Below are 19,633 nucleotides of genomic sequence, written 5' to 3' on the forward strand. Positions count from 1 at the left end.
TTTACTTTTGATTGGAACTGCAATGTCGGTCGGCGAACCTTTTACTCTTTCAACCTATAGAATCCCCCAACGCCTCTCAAAATCTGTGAAACTACCATCTATAGTCTCAGATCTCTACGCTACTCATCACAAAGCAAGTGGAAGTTCGGAGGGTTATGTGACAGTAGCTGCTCAAGGGGACGGTGTTCATATATTGGATGTGAGTCTTTGCCAACGCGACATATAAATATTTCCTGAATTTCAAAAGCTTTCAACTCTTCATCCGGTCATATCGCACACATTAGGCCCGTCTACAACCTTTTGCTGTCCACCAGTGTCACAAATCATTTCGAGTGGTGATGCCCGCGTCTGTACGACATATGCAGGGATAGCCTCCTCTTCGGAGACCTCTGGCAATGATGAGTTGAACCGCACAATATGGTCATGGTCTGAAAATCTTTCGAGCTCTATTGTTGACCGCACGTCGCAGAAGAAAAAAGCAGCATCGGTAAGCCTACAATACTTTACCAAACATCTGTCGGGTTCAAGATTCATTTGACATTTGAAGGATTTTATATATAGCTTCCTCATCCAATATCTGGACTCTTCACAAACTCAGAACTTCCGTCCAGACTTCTTGCTTCATCCCCAAACGGGGATTGGACGTTACTTGACAATGAGTTGAAAGTGTTAGCCACGAGGAAGCCAGGTAATTCGAAAATCGTGCTGAGGAAAACACTCGTCTTTTCGCGTCAGAGTTGTCGGTTTCTCCCCTCTCATACAGCTCCGCAAGCGGCCATAATAATCTCCCTCCTCGAATTCCAAGACACTTCCCGAATATCGGTCCTTGCGGTTGACGCGAATACCGATGTATTTGTCGAGATGGCGGACCTCAAACTCAGCGACCAGACAGATGTAAATTGTTTTTGCTTCCTTGAACTCTTTTAACTTAAGTCATTTTAGGTCAGCGATGTCTCTTGCTGCCAGGACGGATTTTTGAGCGTTCTAAGTGAGATTGATATCCCTTACCACTTTCCGCCAATTTTCAATCTGTGGTTCTAGCTCAACTCGGCTCTTGGACCTCTTTCGAACTCAGGTCGCCGGATAACACCTTACAGTTAACTCCCCTCCCCGATCAACTACACCTCGGGAATCTCTCCTTCACAACATCTCATAGCAGTGAAGAAGTTTCCATCATCGCTCTGACATCCTCCCATGTTCTTCTTGCTGGGCTCAGTGGGCCTTCGTCGAACCGAGAAATTGCATTATTACTTTGGGATCTGCAATATTCCGTTCTCCTTGCGTCGCGAATGATACCCATCCCCACCAATCTGACTGATAAGAAGCTATCATTGAATTTAGTCGATGCCATGTCGTCCTCGAACCTTCTCCTTCTCCTTACTCCTTCCGCTTCCATTTCCGCACAGGAACGACGGAAATCCTCAGGCGGGACATCTGCTACCTCGGCTGTACTGGTTGTCCCTGTTGTCGTTCCACCAAGATCTAGCATTGCCAACGCTATGGGACGGGCTGCAGCTGGTGCTCCGTGGTTAGCGAAGGACGAGGGGTCGGAAGGAGTGACTGTAAATGGAGAGCCGACCTACGATTCTGTGAGGAAAAAGGTTGTCTCCGACCTGCGTACAGCGATGGAGCAAAATCGCCCTCAAAGTGCGAATGATACTTTCTTCGCTTGGGAGAAGCGCGAGCCGGTTGAAAAAAAGAATAGGAACACCTCCGTGGACGGAGGGAAAGAGGTCTGTAAAAGTCCCCAGGGGACTGGATAACTTTTGTTTTACTCTGACTCATACGACCATTTTCTAGGATTCTGAATCTGAACCTCGCATTGTATATGGTTACGCCTTTGTCAAGGATGTGTTGAATGCCGTTCTACGACCAACCCAACCCCAGAGCATGCCATACTCGTCGCAAGTCGTTCGGCATCTATTAGAAAAAAAGCTCGTGAGCACCAACATGTTGGAAACTGGACTGTTGTCAGTTTTGCGATTACGCAACGACTGGGTAAGTAGGTCATTTATCTCCCCGACTTGAACCCGAACTCCCTAACGCAATGGTTCCTTACCGCGCTAGGACTCGATCAAATTGGCTTTCAGTACAGTTTCGGACCTGCAGGAACTCGAGATCGTTGATACTCTTCGATACGTTGTGGCGCGGCATCGACGTACTTATAAACCACCTGCTTCGTCAGAACATGACAGCGATGTCGAAGTCGATGCCATGCAACTTGATCCTGTTGCACCTATCACCCCTCTACAAGATGACATACCTTCCCTCCAAGACTACATGGCCCTCTGCTTACGCTACAAACTTTCCGAAGCACCTTTCCGATTCGCGTTGAAGCGATACATGAAGGACGTTGACGATGTAGTCTGTCTTTTGGATGTCTTAGATTCGTGGATCGGACTGTGGACATCGAAAGAGTTGCAATTAATGCCGTCAAAAAAGCTTTTGGAGAAGAATGAGTTTGGGATTGTGACTGTGAAAGGACGGGATAAGGAAAACACGAAAGGTGATACGGGGGTTCCTGCGCTCAGTGAGGTGTGTCTGGGATTTGGCTGTGAAATGTTCGCTTTGGATCATTGACTCGTGAACAACATAATAGGTCCTTTTCTTCGTGCAGACCCTCTTAGACATCTCCTTCATAAACCTCATTCAAAACCCCGCTTCTCATCGGGTTTTACGGCGTATTCAGTCTAGAATCGAACCGGAAATTGCATCCATCGACGAAACCGAGAGGCTGAGGGGACCTTTGCATGTATTTGCGGCTACCCATTCGAAAGCTATCAAAGACGCCAAGGAGGCTAGCGAAGGGAAACACGCACCAAAGGGTGATTGGCGACAGAAGAGAAAATTGGCACAGGACCAAGCGGGGATGGGAATTGGCCTTTATCAATTGGAGGAGTTGATTTTGTGATTTCGTGAAGTCATGGATCATGAAGAAGGGGGTTGGTATGAAGTGTTTCGATGAATGGGATGTCCTTCTAACACATCCGTGTTTGCTACATTTCTATCATCACTACAAGTGTACATATCCCTCACACAGATTATTCTAGACCGGTATGTCGTGTTCCGCAATTAATTCACCCAGGGAGCCGATCTCAAGACTCAATTCCCCGGTTGCTTTCGTGAACTTCTCCAATAATGATTGGGTCTCCTGTCGATATGCGGAGGGCTCTATAGTGTCGTCGTCTGAAGTAATCAATTCTTCCACTTCCTGCGCTTTCGATATGATGGAAATGAGGTTGTTCTTCTGTTCCTTGATCGAGGAGAACAGAGGTGTCACTATCAACGTTGGAATCAGGACTGACTATACCACCAGAACGAACGGATGCTTACACTTGTCCCGCACATTGGGATCTAAATCTTCGCGTTTCAACGCTTGTTCTATACCCCTAAGAGCGGTATCGCATATCGAACGATAGCTTGATTCTTCTGATTGGAGTTGAGATAGTGAGGCAGCTTGAGCTTCGGAGCTGCCGCTAAGTGAATCCGCACGCGAGGCATTAGTCTTTTTTTTGCTGTTCTTGCTTGCTAGAACTGTCGGCACACCTTTCTAGGTTTACAACGGGGACGGCTGATGGTAGAATCGACATGAAGGGTCCTTGAAGCCAGCCTGAGCGTGAAGACGCAAATGACGCAGTGTTCCCACGATACACTTTTTTGGCAATAGACAAGCCACGAAAGGACATGCTCATTCTCCAAGTCCATCCGAGATCCTCCACTGTTCCGCAGTAATCTAAACTATAACTCAAATCTGTTTCCTCTGAACGCGCTTAAAACTAGAATGAGTATAAAGGCAAATGTTCTTCCCAGGCGTTCACCGGCACCAGTCACTACCCACCCCAACCTAGTTCTCCCATCCCAAGTTGCACTACAGTAAGGTAAGCTTGTATCGAATTCCAGCTCTCAATTCTACTATCCAATGAATTGAACTAGCATCATCTCAGGATCAATGACCGGAATTTCATTATCACGCGTCGGCGACCCGCCCTATAAGAGTGCAGACATAACCGCACCTCATTCATCTACGGACGATCCGGAACCAGGATTGAAAGTGTCGTCTAACTACACCCGTATCGTTCGGGAAAAGGGACCCATCAAAGAGATATTTGTTATTGACCACAGAATTCAGTTGCACGAACGTCTTCTACCTCCTCTCAATGAAGCAGAGAGGAGTGCAGAAGGTGGGAGAAGCAATCTTTTTGTTAAAACGAAAAGCGGAAAGGTGGATGTGGACATCTTCATCGCGACGGACAGTCCAAGTCCAAAGCCGAATCGGAAACATCGGACCTCCAGCTTTGCAACCGTAACAAAAAAGGTCAACTTGGTGGTAGAATCTGAGCGTGGAGTGTAGATGTCACTGCGAACAAGGAGCCGGTCGTTATTCATGGACAACTCTCATCTGTGACAAACATTATTTCGGAAGAGGGAAAGGTCAGGAGACTGGTTATAGGGAAGGTGACTGAGTGGGATAAAGGGCAAAAGGATGACTTCTGCCTTGCGTCAGGCAGGAGGGTGTATCTTCAGTATGAGGATGAAGAGTTAGCGAAGCCAGAACAGGTCGAACAGTGTATCGTATCTTGACTTCCTAGATGCGTTCATCTGATCGTAGACTTTTATGTAAGTACCAAGCAGTCGAATTACCTTTAAATACTTCTTCGCCGCGCGACTCGCGAAGAGTCTTCTCAGAGAGTTGCCACCTCTTGTTTAGACGCTCTAAGTAAGGAGTTGTCCCCGTGGCGTCCTGCAGCCTCTTTTTTCTTGCATCCAGTACAAAGTGAGCCAGCGACTTGAGCCTGTAATCGTGTATCGTTAATGATCGCCTTCTTCATCGCAGGTAATGCCAGAACCTACCTTCAAATCGTTGCGGATCCCTTTTTTACACATGAACGTGGAGAAAAGTACGATAAAAGAGAGCGTCAAATTGGATCCATATCTTCCCATCAGCCAGGATCTCTTTGAGTCTGCCGCGAGACTTTTCGGACCAGAGAACAAACCAAAAGTGGAACTCGTGTATCTGCGCACGAGGAAGGGGAGAATCGATCTGAGGATGCAGGTAGAGGAACGCCCAGCGACAGTCAAGGCAGTCGCAGATGTGATGCCTGCAGTGTTCATTAGGTCTGAGAAGGGAAATATTTCTTTTACACTGGTGAGTGGTTCTTGCTTCTGATGGTGGGCTTGAACTCATCCGTATGGCAACAGGAAGATTCACCGACAGTTTCGCTACCCATTGACTTTGAAATCGAGGCCGATAATGGAGATATCTTTGTTTATATCCCCCGAGGAATCAACTGCCAGATAGACGTTCCAGAGAGCCCCAGAAACGTGGTTGTTTCCGGCGGCCTCAAGGCGGATTTAAAATCTCCCGTGAAGAACGAGAGGGAACGAAAGTTGTACCTTGGAGATACGTGGGAGACCAAGAAGACTTTCGTATTCGTTGTCCGGGCCCCAGGAGGATCAATATTCTTGCAGTATGGAGGAGAATCCGTTCCAAAGAGGAAGCTGATAGCTGTCCGACTCTGTAAGTTAATCGATAGGATATCTGACATTCTGGACATACCCAGGAGACTGTTATGAAGATGTCAACGTTCACCGTTCAACCATCATCTTGAATCAAGGAGATCACCAGGAACTGAAACTAGATGACGAACAGAAACAAAAGCCCAGTACGCGCTAATTTACATGTATATAGACTTGATCAGTTCTTTCAAAGAAGGGAGGTTCCCACGTCCCGGATGCAAGCGCGATCACAAGGCCCTGCCAAGTTTATGTAAACTCAGCGTGCTGCCCAAGACATGCTCATTTTGCACCAGCACCAGCATCACTCCCTGCGAAACTCTTCATAACGCCAGTCAGCGGCAGCGCAAAATAGCGCCAGCCTTCTGCAGGCGAATATGTCAAACCCTCATTCTCCTACCTCAAAGTCCCTCGTTGTTTCTCCAAATCGTCGCACCCATCGAAAACGAACTTCTGCGTTGAGGTTATCATCAGATACAACATCGACTCTCCCAGAGTACATTCCTACAGGTGGCTGGTCGCAGACAACAAAGACCACGACGACGACGACGAAAACGAAGGGAACAGGGAGGCCGGAGGTTGAAGCTGGAAGTGAATCGCAATTTGGCGTACATCAAGGATTAGATCCTCCTTTGGATTTACCACCTGATTATTCAGATAGCGCAGAGGAAGCAGACGAGGACACGGACGTTGAAGTGGATAATACCTTCGAAGGTGGTCTCTACAATCGCCATCGTGAGCACCGGCAACAGCAAGAATACGAATACGTTCCCCAATTCACTGTCTACGGTGGTCCTCATCATCACAGCTATCCAAGAGCTTCTTCCCGAACGAAATCGCCAAGAAAGTCCCGAAGGCATCCCTCTCACAATCAAATGAAGTCTGTCGGTAGTACGTCGTCACTGAAATCACCATCCTTTCCTCCATCAACTCAGTCTGCTCGCACAAGTCCGCCTGTGAGCCCATCAGCGTCCGATGTTTTTCTGGATTCTTTGCTTGAGCGCAGTGTTAACGCCCTGGAGATGTCTAATGCGCTCCTTCAGTCCTCCATGAACACAAGGTCAACGTTATCCAACCTCATTTCTGCAGGTACTGGTCCAGATTCAGATTTCCCCCCTCGATCTGAAACTTTAGGAGTCCCGGAACGCGGATCTCGTAGCTTCAATGGTGGTGTCTCTGATCAACAATTCGCGGACCTTGAATCGCGAATCAACACATGGAAAAATGTCCGAGAGACGTGGGCTGATGATTTAGATGAAATCAAGACGGGCGTAGAGCGGCTCTTTGGAGGAGGAGAGCGAGGCGCGTCTGTGGACGATACTGAAGTTGAGGTCGGGCGGGACTCACAAAGTAACAGAAGAAGACGAGACCGGTCGGATGGCAGCATCAGCAGCAGCATGCCCGCGGAGTCTCCGTTAAAGCAAAGAATATATTCATCTCGTCGCTATCCCAATGAGCGTTCTATCTCTTCCGCTTCCATCGATGCACGGCCCAAAAACTATCAGCAGCTCGGCGAAGACGACAACGGTTCAACGCCACAATTGCGATTTGGACAACAACAACGAGAGAGACTTGTTGCTCAGCCGCCGCGTGCTCTCACACAGTACGTTGCTGCGAATTCAGATACAGACACTTTAGTCCTGCCCTCAACACTTGGCCTAAGATCAACGTCATCTTCTCATCGAGGTATGTCATCGCCGTGATACAAGTCACCTGACTAATTCACATTTCACGTTCAGTGATGACGGATCGGACAGACATTCAAGTTGCGGCGAAAGGAGGGGCGTATAGTATGCTCTCGTCTTTGGCCTCCAGGTCAGCCGGTCCCATAGCATCCGCGACTTCAACACCTTCTTCCACCCTAACCTCACCGAAGAAAGGGAGTGGATCTTCCAGCATTGGCAGCAACTCTCATCTAGAGCAGCACGTGCCTTACAAGAGAAGGAATTCCACTTCCCCGACACGAAGCCGTTCTTGGGTGGGAATCATGGGCCGCTCACGATCAGAGACACCCAAACCTGCGGTGGGAAAATGCTCTATGAGTAACGGACCTGGCGCTTGTCGACGTATGACTCCTCCGATAGAGAGCCTTTCCTCACCCTCTCAATCGTCTTCGTCGTCGTCGGAAGAGAACGACGGAGAGACGAGTGTAGGTGATCAGCGACGAAGACGGGGTCCCTCAGCCAAACGAACGGTTCAGGAACTACGGAGAATTCTTGATGAACAGCCTTCCCCGCAACCTGATGCTAAATTTGAGATCATTCTGAGACCCCCCGCTCTCTTGCGGAAGGTTGGTGGGACCGGGACGACAGCTGAAGTTGGGACTTCCAACGCGACAGCAAGCGTGTCGAGATTGTTGACCAAGAACAAGCACTCGAGCTCGACGAGACCACCTAGCCCACCCAGGCAGTCAGCCCTGAAAGGAAGATCTGTACCTGGCACACCCACCACTCCAGCAACTCCAGGACCACCTCCGACAAGTTCGGCTGTTGAAGCGGCTGTACAAGCCGCTCACGCGACAGCGAAGCCGGTCTCAGACTCACCGGCGGGCTCTGGCTCTGCGTTCCGAATGCCTCAGGTATTCTCTTCGTTTGCTAGAACTACCTTCCCAAGGAACGGGAAAGGCAAGGCGAATCAAGAGGACCTCCTCTCTACACCAACGCTATCACCCTCTGGATCCGGTGCATCGACCCCCAAACGGATAAGTTTTGCTGAGCTACCAGAGTCATACAGTGGAGGTAATGGGAAGAGAAGGTCATCAAGGAAGTCTAATAGTAGGCATGGAAGGAAAAGGAGTTTATCGGACTCGGACGAGGTAGAGAATGACGGGTGGTTCGGGTGGTTGATTGGAGGAAGTGTTTCGACGTCGAGACACGACCGAATGGAAGACCGACTTGATAGGTCGTGGGGTAATGGATCAGGCAGACTGATAGGTGGCGGTGTTTACTCGTCTGGAATGGATGACTGGGCTGTTTGATCTACCCGTTCTTCCCGTCAACAAAAATTATCGGGTGAGGAGTCAATTTACTTTCTTTGCCAATCTTTATACGGTTTCTCAACATCTACTGTAACTTTTTTAACAACAATTCTCATTCATCTATAACCCGCATATCTTTATCTTTTATATCTCTTTTCTCTGTTGTATCCTCAAAGTTTATTGGAACATCAATCACGACACCGTCACGCCTATTCTCTTTCACTTGGACTATTATCGGATAGGTTGATAACAACCTCTCTTTTTCAATCTTTTAAAAAAATTCCCTCCTTTATAAACAGTTAACCAACTCTCCTTTCCTCGCTCGTACTTGCTGATAGGCATGTAGTACTCACCTAATCTTTGATTCTGCCTTATGGTTGGACCTTTGGACGGTCACCTTGTATTGGAACCAGAAATTGAGCAAACAATTGTTAAAAAGTTGTAAAAAGAGAAGTAGCATCTAGATTGAAGATTCGAGAAGATACATTCGAATTTATATCATCCATGTTGCCGTTCCTGGTTTCCGGTGGAACAAACAATATTGTATTCTACTGTATACACATGCGGAGAGACGCACCTGCACGTCATCCCACCCATGTACGAATTCCGGAGAAAAAGATATACGATATCCCGCATCATCACCTCCACAACAAACTCGACTGTGCACTATGCAGTGTCCAAGAACCCAAGGCAGACGCAAAGCCTACGATCCCAATACCGTACGCGATTTTCACAGCTGCAGATAAAATGAACCATCCCTGTTGAAGACCAAAAGCAACTATACTTACCAAAACCCCTTCCACGCAACGCACCAATGCGAAAATCTCCATTCACATCCGGTAATCCCATCACATTGCAAAATATGTGGGCGAACACCACAGGCGGAAGAGAAGCTGTTTGCAGAAAAACGAACGTACAGAATGCGCCGAAAAGGGTTGTATACCCCAGTTGAAACACTGATGCATAATGTAATAAGTCAATTAGAAATGAGTAAGCCTAGTGATATCCGAACGCACAAGTGGTGACAACGGCCTGTTTCATCGCTTGAGTGGTTCTTCCGAAACGATTGTATATATCCCAAGCATGGTGTAAATGAGCTGGAGAACCAAAAAAGGGATGGATCGACAAACAGAAAGGAGGTTTCGAAGCGGAAGAGCACGCACCTATACCAAAGTTCAAAGGCCCAATCCAGATCATGGTGTTCCTAGAGACGCGTCCAAGGTGATAAACAGCAATTATACACGCCCTAAACACCATTTCTTCAGTTATTGGCGCCTTAAAGGATTGAAAAACGCGTGGACTTGATGAACCTCTGCTAGTGTATGATTCATGAAAGAACGGTGCTTACGAAAACGTAGTTCCTCAAGCCTTTAATATTTACAAAGGTTTCTTGGAGGTGTCTTTTGAGGCTCCACGTTCTCTTCGGTTGCGTAATAAGGAGGAACTGCGCGTATAAAGGTCCCAAGAAAAGAAGTGGGGCGAGGAGGTATGGAGAGAGTATATTCCACAAATCCGTGAGCGTCATCGACCGTATCGATGATAAATGAGGCAACTTAATCCCCACGAGTCGAGACGCATGTTCCCCAGCCAAAAACAGGCTCTGGAATTGCGCAAAAGAGAATGTATCAGTCAACAAAGACAACATGCACCATCAAAAGTAAGGTCGCACCTCCGGGTTTCCACCATGAACACTCTTCCATACTACAAGCCAGACTAGAACACAACATATAGCAGTAGCGATCGTCACTGCGGTTATTCTTGCTCGTATCACATCTGGGTCGTCTCGCCACCTTTCATTCGATTCACGTAAACGGGGTCCACGTGAAGATTTTGCGCTGAAGGAAAGTCGGCCGTTCTTGGAAACATACAGGGACCCGACATAGATGAAGGTAAAGGAGAGACCAAAAAAATAGGCCTGCGAGGGCGAAAGAGGTGCCTCAGTTTGTCCCAGTGGAGGCATGATGCTCGCAGTGCACGGCTAGACTGAGACACCTGGCGGCAATCGGGCCGATCAGGAAAACTGACGCACGTGCGCGTTCTTCTGTTTAATGTTGTTCGTTGCCTCTGACAGCGTTGTCGACCTCGTGTATAGCTTTTGCGGGGAGTTTTCTGTCGCATGTTGTTGTTTCCGTGCTGCGTGCCTTTCTTCTCGGCCACCCGGGCCATTCGTCTAATGCTGACTTTCGTCCACACTCTTGCTCACGTCTCTATCCTTCTTTCAATCTTCTCAGACCCAAACCCCTGTTCTGCAGAATAAAGCTACCCTCCTTACAGTCTTGGAGTGACGTTTACCCTTAAAGAGCTGCAGAAAACATGAAGGGAGACACTACACCCGCTGTATACGAAGTCTCCAAACCTAGGGTATGTCCCATTTTGATTGGATACAAACGGAATGTTGATCAGAAAAATCCACGTCCTTGGTTAACGACTTCCAGTCGGGGACCCGTGTAGGCGCAGTTTTACGCAAGAGCCAGAAGTTCTCGGACTTGAGCAAAGACCCGAAATTTTTGCAGGATTTGTGAGACTTTTTGATATAGGTGAAGAGAATGAGTTCATACGGGAGCGGATGCCACTAGGTCCCAAATAACTGCCTGTACCCATGGCTTTTTCAGCGACATGAATTCTAGTCTCGCTTGCTTGTGGCTAGCGTTCCTGGGTGGCATTTAGAGTTCTGCGCCCCCTCATCGTCTCTCACCACGTTCCACCAGTAGTAAGGTGCGCCTCTGGGGCAAGTGAGTCCATAGTAGCTGACTTGTCCTCACACGACCCCGGCTTATTCGACTGGACCCGGGCTGCTACTAAGTCAAGTATTCAAGTTGTCACGGTCTCAAGGATGTCTGACCGGCGTAGTAAACACAGGGACCCGACGTAGATGAAGGTAAAGGAGAGACCAACCAAGAGGTGTCCGTCGCAGTGGAGTCATGATGCTAGGGGCTGTCATCCAATCGAGTAAAACTAGTAACATAAACGTTTGTTGAGCTCAAAAAATCTATAGAAAACATGTGCATCTATCTATATCCAAATCCGGTCCATGCACATATCCATACTGACAGCGCGTTGAGTGTAAAGGAAATATTGTCTTTCGGGCCCTTCAAGCCGTAGATCGAAAGGCGGATTCGTGGGGACCATCGGCAACTGTAAGGTCGCCATAAGCGAACGGACCAGCAACGCTCTCTAACCAGCGTTGAGACCCGTATTCCATGAACAATTGGTAGGGCGCGTAGTACTTGAACTTCATCCACAGGAATATACGGCCATATTTACCTCCTGTTTTCTCGTAATCGGCTGTACAATACAAATTCAGCCTTCGAACCTCGCTCAACTACTTGAGAGAACTTACTGCCCAAAGCTTTTCGCAAGTTCAACCACGCTTGGGTAAAGTCGGTTATAACAACATCCGCACCCCATCTTGACACCTTGAAGCAAGAGTGAGAACCAGTCTCGGTATCGATACGAACACCGTACCTCCATCATCTGATGTGGTTCATTCACAGTCCAGACCATCAATTTCTTTCCCGCTGCCCTGCAATCTTTCCGGAACCTGTAATCAGAGCAACCCGAGGTCAGATGCAAAGCAACGATTAAAGCTATAAGACCCGCCTCTCTCCATCCTTCCCGGCCATAGACGAAAACGACATCGACATCGTTCCACAGTCATCCCAAAAATATTTCCTCGCCAAATCCGGACTATTGCCTAGATACGACCTATCGCAATAAGGCATCCTAGCCTTGGCATATGCCAAGAACTTGGGATGCCATAGACCCAACAACAGTCTAGGCGCGAGCAGGGTCTCCCATTCCGGTTGAGCAGATACGATCTTGTGCATCAGAGAGAAAAGGTGGCCGGGGTCGTTCTGCACTTTGACATCGATGTTAAATTTGACATGATGGTTTTCAGGCTTCGTGCGAGGGTTAGAACGCCACTCGGAAGGGAAAACAGGACCAAGGCATGCCTTCATCAATAATACAATGGTTTCCGCGAATGTAGGGATGGCCTGCTTGGGTTCTTTATTTGTGCGGACATGCTCCATGCCGTCCTGACCGTACCAATTCCTGCTCTTGATGTGACCTGAGCAACTAGTGAGAACCAATGATAAGAAGTATATCGAGCGAACTGACCGCCCGAGTTCGTAGTACGGGACAGATCTGAGAAACGCGTCAAGTCTGGAGATGGATAAAATAAGAACAGCTCACCTGGATCATGGAACATGATGACCACGTCGTCTAGCGAAACATGTACGTCTGTGGCGGAGGTCACGAAACATGTCCTTCGAGAGCAGAAATGGAAGAGGGGGATGGGGAGAGGAGGGGTTGGTTAGGGGGGCCTAGCGCTTATACAACCATAGACATCGATTTTCTCTACGCATGAAGTTTTGAAACAACAATCAGGAAAGAGGAGAGAACGACATTTCAAAACGCGCGCGGCCCCCCTCTCAGGGTATTATGGACGACGGTAACGATGAAAGCTAATCAAATACCGCTTTCGATGCCTTCTGCCCCATCGCGGATAGCGGCTTCGAAGCTTGCAAGCGTGTTTTCTGGGAACGCCGCCGAAGCCTAAAAGAATATTTGAAGGTAAATAGACTTTTAAACCGAACCTAGGAAGAGAACACATACACCACGGTGACCCCAACACTCTAGAATAATTAACGTGAGCTTCCCGATGTTGGAGCTGTATATGGGGGACTTACGCGGCAAAAACCTCCCAGATGGGCTCGCGATGGCAGAAGGGGCGACCATGGTCGTGATGTATAGAGCAAATGTAGTTGGTGGGATGAAGGGAAGGTGAGGGTAAGAAAGAAGGGTGGTAAGGCTCAGGGATACCCGTCTAGAAATTTATGTAGTGACGGGAAACAGAAACGTTCAATGCGGATTACGTTATGAACGTTCCTGGCGACTTTTCTAGCCACCGTTTGCTCCGGCGCTCCACCATTCTTTTATTGATCATGGAATGAAGGTCCTCAAAAATCAAGTATGTATTCCTTCTGGTAGAGATGATAACACCTAGGTGGGTTTACCTACAAGGATCATTCCTTCATCCTCTTCTGTCTCCGTTCCATTCTCACTCGCAGTCCTAACCCCATGACTTGAAGAAAGGGATGTCATTGACACTGTTCTCCCTATAATTGAAACGCCACGGGTACCCGCAAACGTGGTCGGATCCTCGACTTCGGGAACATAAGGGACGCTGGGACCAGGTGTCTTCTCGTCTCTATCGTAAGGCGAACCCAGCGAGGCTTCGTCCTTAGCCGACTCCGTCGCGCCATCCTTCTCGGCTGGAACTTGACGAGAAATGTCCCGCAAAGCTTCCAACATTTGATTCCGTACTCTGACAATGAGTTCTGGAATGTCTGCTACAGTCATGCCAGTAGTGGGCACAGGAGGTAGAACTGTGTGTTCCAAAATAAGGGAATGAAAGGAATTCAAAAAGCATCAAACATCTACCTCGGATCTTCGCCTGCCCACCTTCAAAGTGTCCCTCGTGATATAGGTGCCAGTAATTCTCTGTCACGACCGGAACGATGGGGATACCAGCTTGGACTGCGAGATGAAACCCTCCTTTTTTGAACGGAAGCATATCCGGAACTTCGGACAGGTGGCGGGTGCCTTCAGGATACATCCAAAGTGATGTGCGCTTCCTCTTCATCAACTCCCCTGCGGCTTGTAGCGAGCGAATAGCCCGAGCATTGTTCCCTCTGTCGATAAATATCGCACCAGCCGCCATCATGAACGGCCCTAAAGGCGTCATTTGCACTGATTTTTTAGATGTAATTGTTGCTTTCTTGGGCATTGTTCTGAACGAATCCGATTTCATCTAATTAGAATTCATGCATATAAAAGAGAGAACAGTTCTGCCTGAACTTACTTGCCGATAAAAAGTACATCCAACATGCTCTGGTGATTGCCCATATAGACCGCAGGCCGAGTTTGTAAGTGTTCTTCACCTTCCACCTTGACTGTAATGCCTATAGTACGGCTCGCCAACATATAAAAAAGCCTCGCTGACACAAAACAGACGTCGTCTCGATGCCCTCCAACCGCCATTACTGCTCCGATAAAAGCAACTACAGTTGCAACCGTGGTTAGAGACGCGAAATAGATCCCAAGTCGGACGTAATATCTTCCCTTAGCAGAAGACATTGCAAAAGTGCGAATGAGAACGACGGGTAAAGAGATGTATGCCAGTGGTTTGAAGATTTTCGAGAGGAACGACATGATCATTGACATGATTTCGGTCTATCTGATTACTTTCTCGATGTGTCGTCAGTTGAGCGAGCGAGTGAAGAATGAGTGACAATGATGGTTCAGGTTAGAAAGAGGATATAAGGGGCGTAGTAGTCGTGCCCCAGTCGCAGTAAAGCAGCACTAGAACACTGAAGGCTGAGCGCTGAACAAGGAGAGCTTTCCGTTCGGAATAAGCCCTCGACTTCTTTATTCGTCTGTTTGGTAAAGTAATTTTAGGGCGCCAAACAAACCGACGTTAGCCAGTCACCGGTTTCGCGAATACGAAAGTGTTGTTCAGACTGTAAATATCATATCCCCTTGTACTTTGGGAGCACTGACGATAATGTACTGTACTACTATTGCCAACCCATGGTCATGCACAGAGTGACAAACACCGCGAATTAGCCGACGGTAAGCTGTGCCACATGCTCACGATTGCTTTACAATGTCAACGACGCCCCCGAAATCGAGATTTTCGCGTTCACGAGCTAAACGGCACATCGCGCGTGCAAATGCCTCCGGGTCTCATGCTCCTTCTCTAGGTACGTTTACTCCTTAGTCTTGACAGATCTCTCACAGAAAGTTATTCGTGTATTGAGATTTCCATATAGTGAACCTTGAAGACGTTCGAATCCACAAGGAAATCATAGCCCTGTCGGACTGATCCCATTGCCTTCAATTGAGCCTGTTATCCCCTGGGTCCCTTTTAGGTGGAAAGCAGGAATTTGTTATGCCCTCGGTCCTTTCCTCCTGCTATGGCGACCTCAGACATGCAATGGGCAAATAACACCCACCCCAAGTGGTGGAAGGATCCCGGGCTTCGTAAGAATGTGGCATGGACTTGCTTGCTCTATCTCGGACTGTGGGTTCCTATCGTGAAAGTGTGGACCTACCCTTCTCTGTCTTACTCTAATGATCCTAGATTTTCCTTTGGATACGACAGCAGTCTAATTACTGGCATGATCGCTTCCCCGCGATGGAACGCCTACTTCAATCATCCCGATAAAACTAGGCTCGGACTTATCGTGGCGAGTTTATACTTTCCCTCCGTCGTGTAGGTTTTATCGAGGTCTCTAGCCGTCGCACATACTATTGAGCCTCCCCGATATAGTTGCGCACCGTTGATCGCGATAAGTTTGGATGGCCTTGGACGCAAGTATTCTGTGTTTTTGGGGTGCTTTGGATTCGTATGTATTTATTCTACTCGTCCTCACTCTAATTCACTCTAAGGATGGGTTCAGATTTTAGGATCCTTGATCAGCTGTTTTGCTAATAGTTTAGGAATGTTGATCGCTGGACGTGCTATCCTTGGTGCTACAAACTTTCTCACCATCGCTGCGTGTGCTTGTCTTATCAATGAGATCCTTCATCCCAGACTACGAGGGTAGGGGCAATATTGGCAGTTTTATTCAGCTCAGCATAGAGTTAACCATTCTTTGGCGCAACCACAGGATATTCAGTGCCCTTATGATGACTTCTCTAAAAGTGGGTCAGATCGTCGGCGCGTGGGTTCCGTTTGCCACCCTTTCATGGAAGTCCGACTGGTCTTGGCGACTTCCTTTCCTTCTCCAAGCTCTGGGCGCCTTTATTATGATCCCGTTTATGCCATTTTGCCCTGAATCTCCTCGGTGGCTTGTCAGCAAAGGGAAGGAAGAACAGGCTTTGATAATTTTGTCAAAATATCACGCCAATGGAGATCACGCTGACGAACTGGTACAAAATGAAATGGAGGAAATAGTGACCAACATAAGGAAGGAGAAGGAAAACAAGCAAACATCATGGAAAGTCATGTTCAAGACGCCTGGAAACAGGCGTCGGATGGCTGTTCTAACATTATGTGCCACAGGTGTTGTTTTCACTGGAAGTTAAGAAAAGAAATCTCTCTTTTTGGAACCGATCTGATTGAATTACCATACAGACACTGTTGTATCAAACTACGTGGCCCCAACATTACGTCTCATCGGTATAACGAGCCCAGTTCAGATCAGTAAGTTGTTTGTTTATGCACTTCAGTCAGAGTCTAAAGACTGCCGCAAAAGCTGGGATTAACGGTGGCCTTACGATCATGTCAACCTTTTCTGCTACTGCCGGTTCATTGTGTGTTGACATCTTCGGTCGTCGCCCCATATGGCTTGGATCCACGACCGCTGTTCTCATTCTATTTTCGATCCTCACCGCTCTGATGGCAAGTTCTATCCTTGCCTCTCCAAGTACTGTCATGATCTGATATAACTTATCTGTAGTCGTCTTTTATTCAAGCTCCGAACAAATCTCTCGCAGTTGCCTACATAGTCGTACTCTATCTCTACGATATTGCCTTCAGTTTCGCTTGGCTTCCCCTGACAGCGCTCTATGTGACTGAAATTCTTCCATTCAGTCTGAGAGCCAAAGGCATGGCGTATTTCACCACATTGCAGAGTCTGTTGATCGCCGTCGCATTATTCGTCAATCCAATCGGGATTGCTTCCATCACGGTTCGTGCCCCTCCCCATCTCGGACGATTATTCTGATGAAAGTTATTAGTGGAAATACTACATCATATACGTGGGTATTATCGTCCTACATTTGGTACTCGTTTATTATCTTTTCATCGAGACAAAGTACGTTCGGTGCCATTTGTACAAGCGTTCTCACCTCACTAACTCGACTCTTTCTGCAGAGGGCGGACCATTGAAGAGGTTGCGCTCGTGTTTGATAAAATACCGGTAACTCGTGAGGGACCGAGTCTTGAACGACCTGCTGAAGGCGAATCCTACGACGAGAAATCTTTGATAGGGTCTCCAAACTCTATTCGAGTTTGATCAAAGGACTACATGTTACACCTCCTGCTTTCTAAAAGAGAAAAATCGCAAGTTTGATATGCTCTGTACGGTTAATGTCTCAACTCCGGATCAAGAAACGAATTATCATTAATTACCCGTCACTGAGCTTTTGCTGTGGGTGCTAGTGGGTGCACGGGAGGCGGGACGCCGTTTATCACGAAAAACACGTCCACGTGCTCAGCATCCCTTTTCAACTTGCCGGGCTGAAGAATCAGCAGGTCCGCACACACCCATGCACGAGTCTGTCTTATAAAGTCGGGTACAAGAAAACCCTTGAGATTCTTCTCGTCCTTTCCCTCGAGCCGCGTATGACAGATAGCAAACCTAAACGGGTGCTGGTAGGATTTGGGGTAGATGTCGACGCCGTAGCTGGTTGGTGAGTATTACTTTCGCATTATTGCGGCACACATTAAGGGCCGAAAAACGCACGATCGTGATCAGGTTAGGCTCTTATGGCGGAGAAGATTCTCCCTTGGATATATCGAGGGTATAAAGTTCTGAGTTTCAGGATTCAGGCACAGCTGACGGTGATGATACAGGGAGTGTTCGCTGGGGAAGTTGGAGTTCCTCGTCTTTTGAAGTTATTCAAGAAGTATGATATCAAGACAACATGGTTCATTCCCGGTGTGTTGACCCTCATACAATGTCTTGGTTGTTTTTTACTAATGTTATTTCTTCAGGTCATAGTCTGGAGACATTCCCAGAGCAGATGGCTGCAGTCAGAAATGCGGGTCATGAAATGTTCGTGCGAATCGGCCCATTCCATCATCTGCATTCTTAGATGAACCGTGTTTTTCTTTTTCAGCGGGCTACATGGTTACTCTCACGAGGTAAAAAATAACGATATTATCCTTATCGACGTGTGTCAAGGAAGTGGCCTATTAGAACCCAACGGCGTTGTCAGTTCAGCAGCAATCTGATATTCTCGACTACACGTACGACTTGTTGACCGCCTTTAATGGCGGGGTTCCTCCCAAGGTATTGCCTTTGTGTTGAAAGCCAAACACCTGAATGAAAAGTGTTTGCCTTCCAGGGAAGTGTTGCGCCGTGGTGGGAAACAAGCAAGGAAGGTATCAATTTGTTGTTGGAGAAAGGGATTGAGTACGGTAAGGAAGAGTTTCATCCCGTTCGAACGAACGAAACAAATCTATATTTGCGGTGAACACAGATCATTCCAGCATGGCACACGAGTTCGTCTTCTCTGAACTCACAATCTCGATTATCACTCACTCTGCATCTACAGTTGTCAAGCCTACTACATGCGTGACGAAGATTTCTGGACAAAGATCGATTACAGTCAGACTGCGGCAACGTGGATGAAACCACTTGTGAGGGGGAAAGAGACCGGTCTGGGTGAGTAGTGTGTCATGAGACTTACCTCCCCCTCCGAGCCTCACGAATGGGCTGCGTAGTTCAAATTCCCGCGAACTGGTACCTCGATGATCTCCCACCCATGATGTGAGTTCCGCATATGTGCGACTTCATAACGGAGTCCAACTCACCCGATGGCCCTATAGGTTCATCAAATCTAGTCCAAACTCCCATGGCTGGGTATGTTTGAATTTCCCTGTTATGGATAGTACTGATCGGTTGGCATTTCCCAAAGGTCAATCCGAGAGATCTGGAACAGATGTGGAAGGACATGTTCACTTATTGCTACCGGTGCGTCGTCTCTCCCAATCCAGTGTGCCCTAGACGGCCCAAGATATCTTCATTAACGTCCTATTTAGAGAAGAAGAAGAGTTTATATTTCCAATGACGATACATCCCGATGTTAGTGGGTGAGTTGTCGAACGCTTTTAGTCCCGTGCTATGTTAACTTCTAAGTATACACGCACTTCTAGACGGCCTCAAGTCCTGTTGATGCTGGTGAATCCAAGCTTTCGTAGCTTCAGCTTCATTGAGACTAAAAGTTTATTCTCACCAGGAACGGTTCATTGATTGGGTGAATACGCACGAGGGCGTTCATTGGGTGCCAATGATCCAGATGGCAGAGGAGTTCAAGCAGAAGAATAAACCCAAGGAGGGGGTCAAGTTGCCGAGAATTGCTTGATTCTTCTGGAGTTTCGGCTCTGTATATAGTTCAATAATATCC

At 47.7% G+C, this 19,633-nt stretch overlaps 10 protein-coding genes across 12 annotated transcripts; 6 read left to right on the forward strand and 4 right to left on the reverse strand.

Moving 5' to 3' along the window:
• Positions 1–13: 13 nt before the first annotated feature.
• E1B28_004802 (uncharacterized protein) lies at positions 14–2,911 on the forward strand (the record flags this gene model as incomplete). 2 transcript variants are annotated; one of them, XM_043149324.1, is made up of 8 exons in its annotated part: positions 14–199; positions 248–487; positions 548–894; positions 943–988; positions 1,042–1,733; positions 1,801–1,998; positions 2,068–2,535; positions 2,600–2,911. In XM_043149324.1, exons 3-8 carry the CDS (start codon positions 862–864, stop codon positions 2,909–2,911), a joined length of 1,749 nt encoding a protein of 582 aa, XP_043013928.1. In that variant the 5' UTR covers positions 14–199; positions 248–487; positions 548–861. The 2 variants fall into 2 exon arrangements, with proteins under 2 accessions (XP_043013928.1, XP_043013927.1); XM_043149323.1 differs by having other exon boundaries at positions 562–894.
• Positions 2,912–2,967: 56 nt separating this feature from the next.
• On the reverse strand, positions 2,968–3,641 carry E1B28_004803 (uncharacterized protein). The gene is made up of 3 exons (XM_043149325.1): positions 3,547–3,641; positions 3,334–3,476; positions 2,968–3,279 (listed from the first exon to the last, which is right to left on the reverse strand). The coding sequence occupies exons 1-3, from the start codon at positions 3,588–3,590 to the stop codon at positions 3,047–3,049; spliced, it is 420 nt and encodes a 139-aa protein (XP_043013929.1). The 5' UTR covers positions 3,591–3,641; the 3' UTR covers positions 2,968–3,046.
• A 308-nt stretch (positions 3,642–3,949) lies between these two features.
• Positions 3,950–4,351, forward strand: E1B28_004804 (uncharacterized protein; the record flags this gene model as incomplete). Its single annotated transcript, XM_043149326.1, has 1 exon — positions 3,950–4,351. One exon carries the CDS (start codon positions 3,950–3,952, stop codon positions 4,349–4,351), a length of 402 nt encoding a protein of 133 aa, XP_043013930.1.
• Positions 4,352–4,882: 531 nt separating this feature from the next.
• Positions 4,883–5,674, forward strand: E1B28_004805 (uncharacterized protein; the record flags this gene model as incomplete). The annotated part of the gene is made up of 3 exons (XM_043149327.1): positions 4,883–5,146; positions 5,200–5,518; positions 5,577–5,674. The coding sequence occupies 3 exons, from the start codon at positions 4,883–4,885 to the stop codon at positions 5,672–5,674; spliced, it is 681 nt and encodes a 226-aa protein (XP_043013931.1).
• Positions 5,675–5,767: 93 nt separating this feature from the next.
• On the forward strand, positions 5,768–8,862 carry E1B28_004806 (uncharacterized protein). The gene is made up of 3 exons (XM_043149328.1): positions 5,768–7,200; positions 7,254–8,525; positions 8,668–8,862. The coding sequence occupies exons 1-2, from the start codon at positions 5,892–5,894 to the stop codon at positions 8,489–8,491; spliced, it is 2,547 nt and encodes an 848-aa protein (XP_043013932.1). The 5' UTR covers positions 5,768–5,891; the 3' UTR covers positions 8,492–8,525; positions 8,668–8,862.
• A 64-nt stretch (positions 8,863–8,926) lies between these two features.
• On the reverse strand, positions 8,927–10,481 carry E1B28_004807 (uncharacterized protein). The gene is made up of 6 exons (XM_043149329.1): positions 10,161–10,481; positions 9,840–10,091; positions 9,655–9,766; positions 9,508–9,588; positions 9,280–9,447; positions 8,927–9,227 (listed from the first exon to the last, which is right to left on the reverse strand). Exons 1-6 carry the CDS (start codon positions 10,449–10,451, stop codon positions 9,130–9,132), a joined length of 1,002 nt encoding a protein of 333 aa, XP_043013933.1. The 5' UTR covers positions 10,452–10,481; the 3' UTR covers positions 8,927–9,129.
• A 790-nt stretch (positions 10,482–11,271) lies between these two features.
• On the reverse strand, positions 11,272–13,356 carry E1B28_004808 (uncharacterized protein). Of its 2 annotated transcripts, none has more exons than XM_043149330.1 (10): positions 13,183–13,356; positions 13,109–13,128; positions 12,686–13,048; positions 12,611–12,637; positions 12,445–12,560; positions 12,092–12,390; positions 11,957–12,032; positions 11,832–11,907; positions 11,387–11,776; positions 11,272–11,328 (listed from the first exon to the last, which is right to left on the reverse strand). In XM_043149330.1, the coding sequence occupies exons 3-9, from the start codon at positions 12,699–12,701 to the stop codon at positions 11,583–11,585; spliced, it is 804 nt and encodes a 267-aa protein (XP_043013934.1). In that variant the 5' UTR covers positions 12,702–13,048; positions 13,109–13,128; positions 13,183–13,356; the 3' UTR covers positions 11,272–11,328; positions 11,387–11,582. The 2 variants fall into 2 exon arrangements, with proteins under 2 accessions (XP_043013934.1, XP_043013935.1); XM_043149331.1 differs by lacking the exon at positions 11,272–11,328 and having other exon boundaries at positions 11,447–11,776; positions 12,686–12,733; positions 12,970–13,048.
• Positions 13,357–13,443: 87 nt separating this feature from the next.
• E1B28_004809 (uncharacterized protein) lies at positions 13,444–14,911 on the reverse strand. The gene is made up of 3 exons (XM_043149332.1): positions 14,358–14,911; positions 13,937–14,286; positions 13,444–13,881 (listed from the first exon to the last, which is right to left on the reverse strand). Exons 1-3 carry the CDS (start codon positions 14,717–14,719, stop codon positions 13,496–13,498), a joined length of 1,098 nt encoding a protein of 365 aa, XP_043013936.1. The 5' UTR covers positions 14,720–14,911; the 3' UTR covers positions 13,444–13,495.
• A 560-nt stretch (positions 14,912–15,471) lies between these two features.
• On the forward strand, positions 15,472–17,517 carry E1B28_004810 (uncharacterized protein; the record flags this gene model as incomplete). The annotated part of the gene is made up of 10 exons (XM_043149333.1): positions 15,472–15,578; positions 15,639–15,770; positions 15,828–15,903; positions 15,958–16,100; positions 16,168–16,580; positions 16,635–16,703; positions 16,756–16,901; positions 16,960–17,190; positions 17,240–17,316; positions 17,376–17,517. The coding sequence occupies 10 exons, from the start codon at positions 15,472–15,474 to the stop codon at positions 17,515–17,517; spliced, it is 1,536 nt and encodes a 511-aa protein (XP_043013937.1).
• A 329-nt stretch (positions 17,518–17,846) lies between these two features.
• E1B28_004811 (uncharacterized protein) lies at positions 17,847–19,591 on the forward strand (the record flags this gene model as incomplete). Its single annotated transcript, XM_043149334.1, has 15 exons — positions 17,847–17,914; positions 17,980–18,025; positions 18,078–18,162; positions 18,219–18,279; positions 18,344–18,368; positions 18,424–18,516; positions 18,572–18,644; positions 18,707–18,728; positions 18,782–18,891; positions 18,951–18,996; positions 19,056–19,089; positions 19,145–19,200; positions 19,269–19,319; positions 19,383–19,407; positions 19,466–19,591. The coding sequence occupies 15 exons, from the start codon at positions 17,847–17,849 to the stop codon at positions 19,589–19,591; spliced, it is 921 nt and encodes a 306-aa protein (XP_043013938.1).
• Between the last annotated feature and the right edge of the window lie 42 nt (positions 19,592–19,633).

Source organism: Marasmius oreades, chromosome 2 (assembly GCF_018924745.1).
Source record: "Marasmius oreades isolate 03SP1 chromosome 2, whole genome shotgun sequence".
Lineage (NCBI taxonomy): Eukaryota > Fungi > Basidiomycota > Agaricomycetes > Agaricales > Marasmiaceae > Marasmius > Marasmius oreades.

Coding starts and splice junctions, on each gene's coding strand:
- E1B28_004803 (XM_043149325.1), bottom strand. CDS start 3,590: ATGTCGATTCTACCATCAGCCGTCCCCGTTGTAAACCTAGAAAG. Junction 3,477..3,546: donor CCCGTTGTAAACCTAGAAAG/GTGTGCCGACAG, acceptor GGATTCACTTAG/CGGCAGCTCCGAAGCTCAAG. Junction 3,280..3,333: donor TCCCAATGTGCGGGACAAGT/GTAAGCATCCGT, acceptor CAACGTTGATAG/TGACACCTCTGTTCTCCTCG.
- E1B28_004806 (XM_043149328.1), top strand. CDS start 5,892: ATGTCAAACCCTCATTCTCCTACCTCAAAGTCCCTCGTTGTTTCTCCA. Junction 7,201..7,253: donor AACGTCATCTTCTCATCGAG/GTATGTCATCGC, acceptor TTTCACGTTCAG/TGATGACGGATCGGACAGAC.
- E1B28_004807 (XM_043149329.1), bottom strand. CDS start 10,451: ATGCCTCCACTGGGACAAACTGAGGCACCTCTTTCGCCCTCGCAGGCC. Junction 9,448..9,507: donor ACAGGCCGTTGTCACCACTT/GTGCGTTCGGAT, acceptor ATTATGCATCAG/TGTTTCAACTGGGGTATACA. Junction 9,228..9,279: donor GTTGCGTGGAAGGGGTTTTG/GTAAGTATAGTT, acceptor TTTTATCTGCAG/CTGTGAAAATCGCGTACGGT.
- E1B28_004808 (XM_043149331.1), bottom strand. CDS start 13,231: ATGGTCGCCCCTTCTGCCATCGCGAGCCCATCTGGGAGGTTTTTGCCG. Junction 12,734..12,969: donor GGCAGAAGGCATCGAAAGCG/GTATTTGATTAG, acceptor CCTCCGCCACAG/ACGTACATGTTTCGCTAGAC. Junction 12,561..12,610: donor CCGTACTACGAACTCGGGCG/GTCAGTTCGCTC, acceptor CTAGTTGCTCAG/GTCACATCAAGAGCAGGAAT.
- E1B28_004809 (XM_043149332.1), bottom strand. CDS start 14,719: ATGTCAATGATCATGTCGTTCCTCTCGAAAATCTTCAAACCACTGGCA. Junction 14,287..14,357: donor GATGTACTTTTTATCGGCAA/GTAAGTTCAGGC, acceptor GGATTCGTTCAG/AACAATGCCCAAGAAAGCAA. Junction 13,882..13,936: donor TGGGCAGGCGAAGATCCGAG/GTAGATGTTTGA, acceptor TGGAACACACAG/TTCTACCTCCTGTGCCCACT.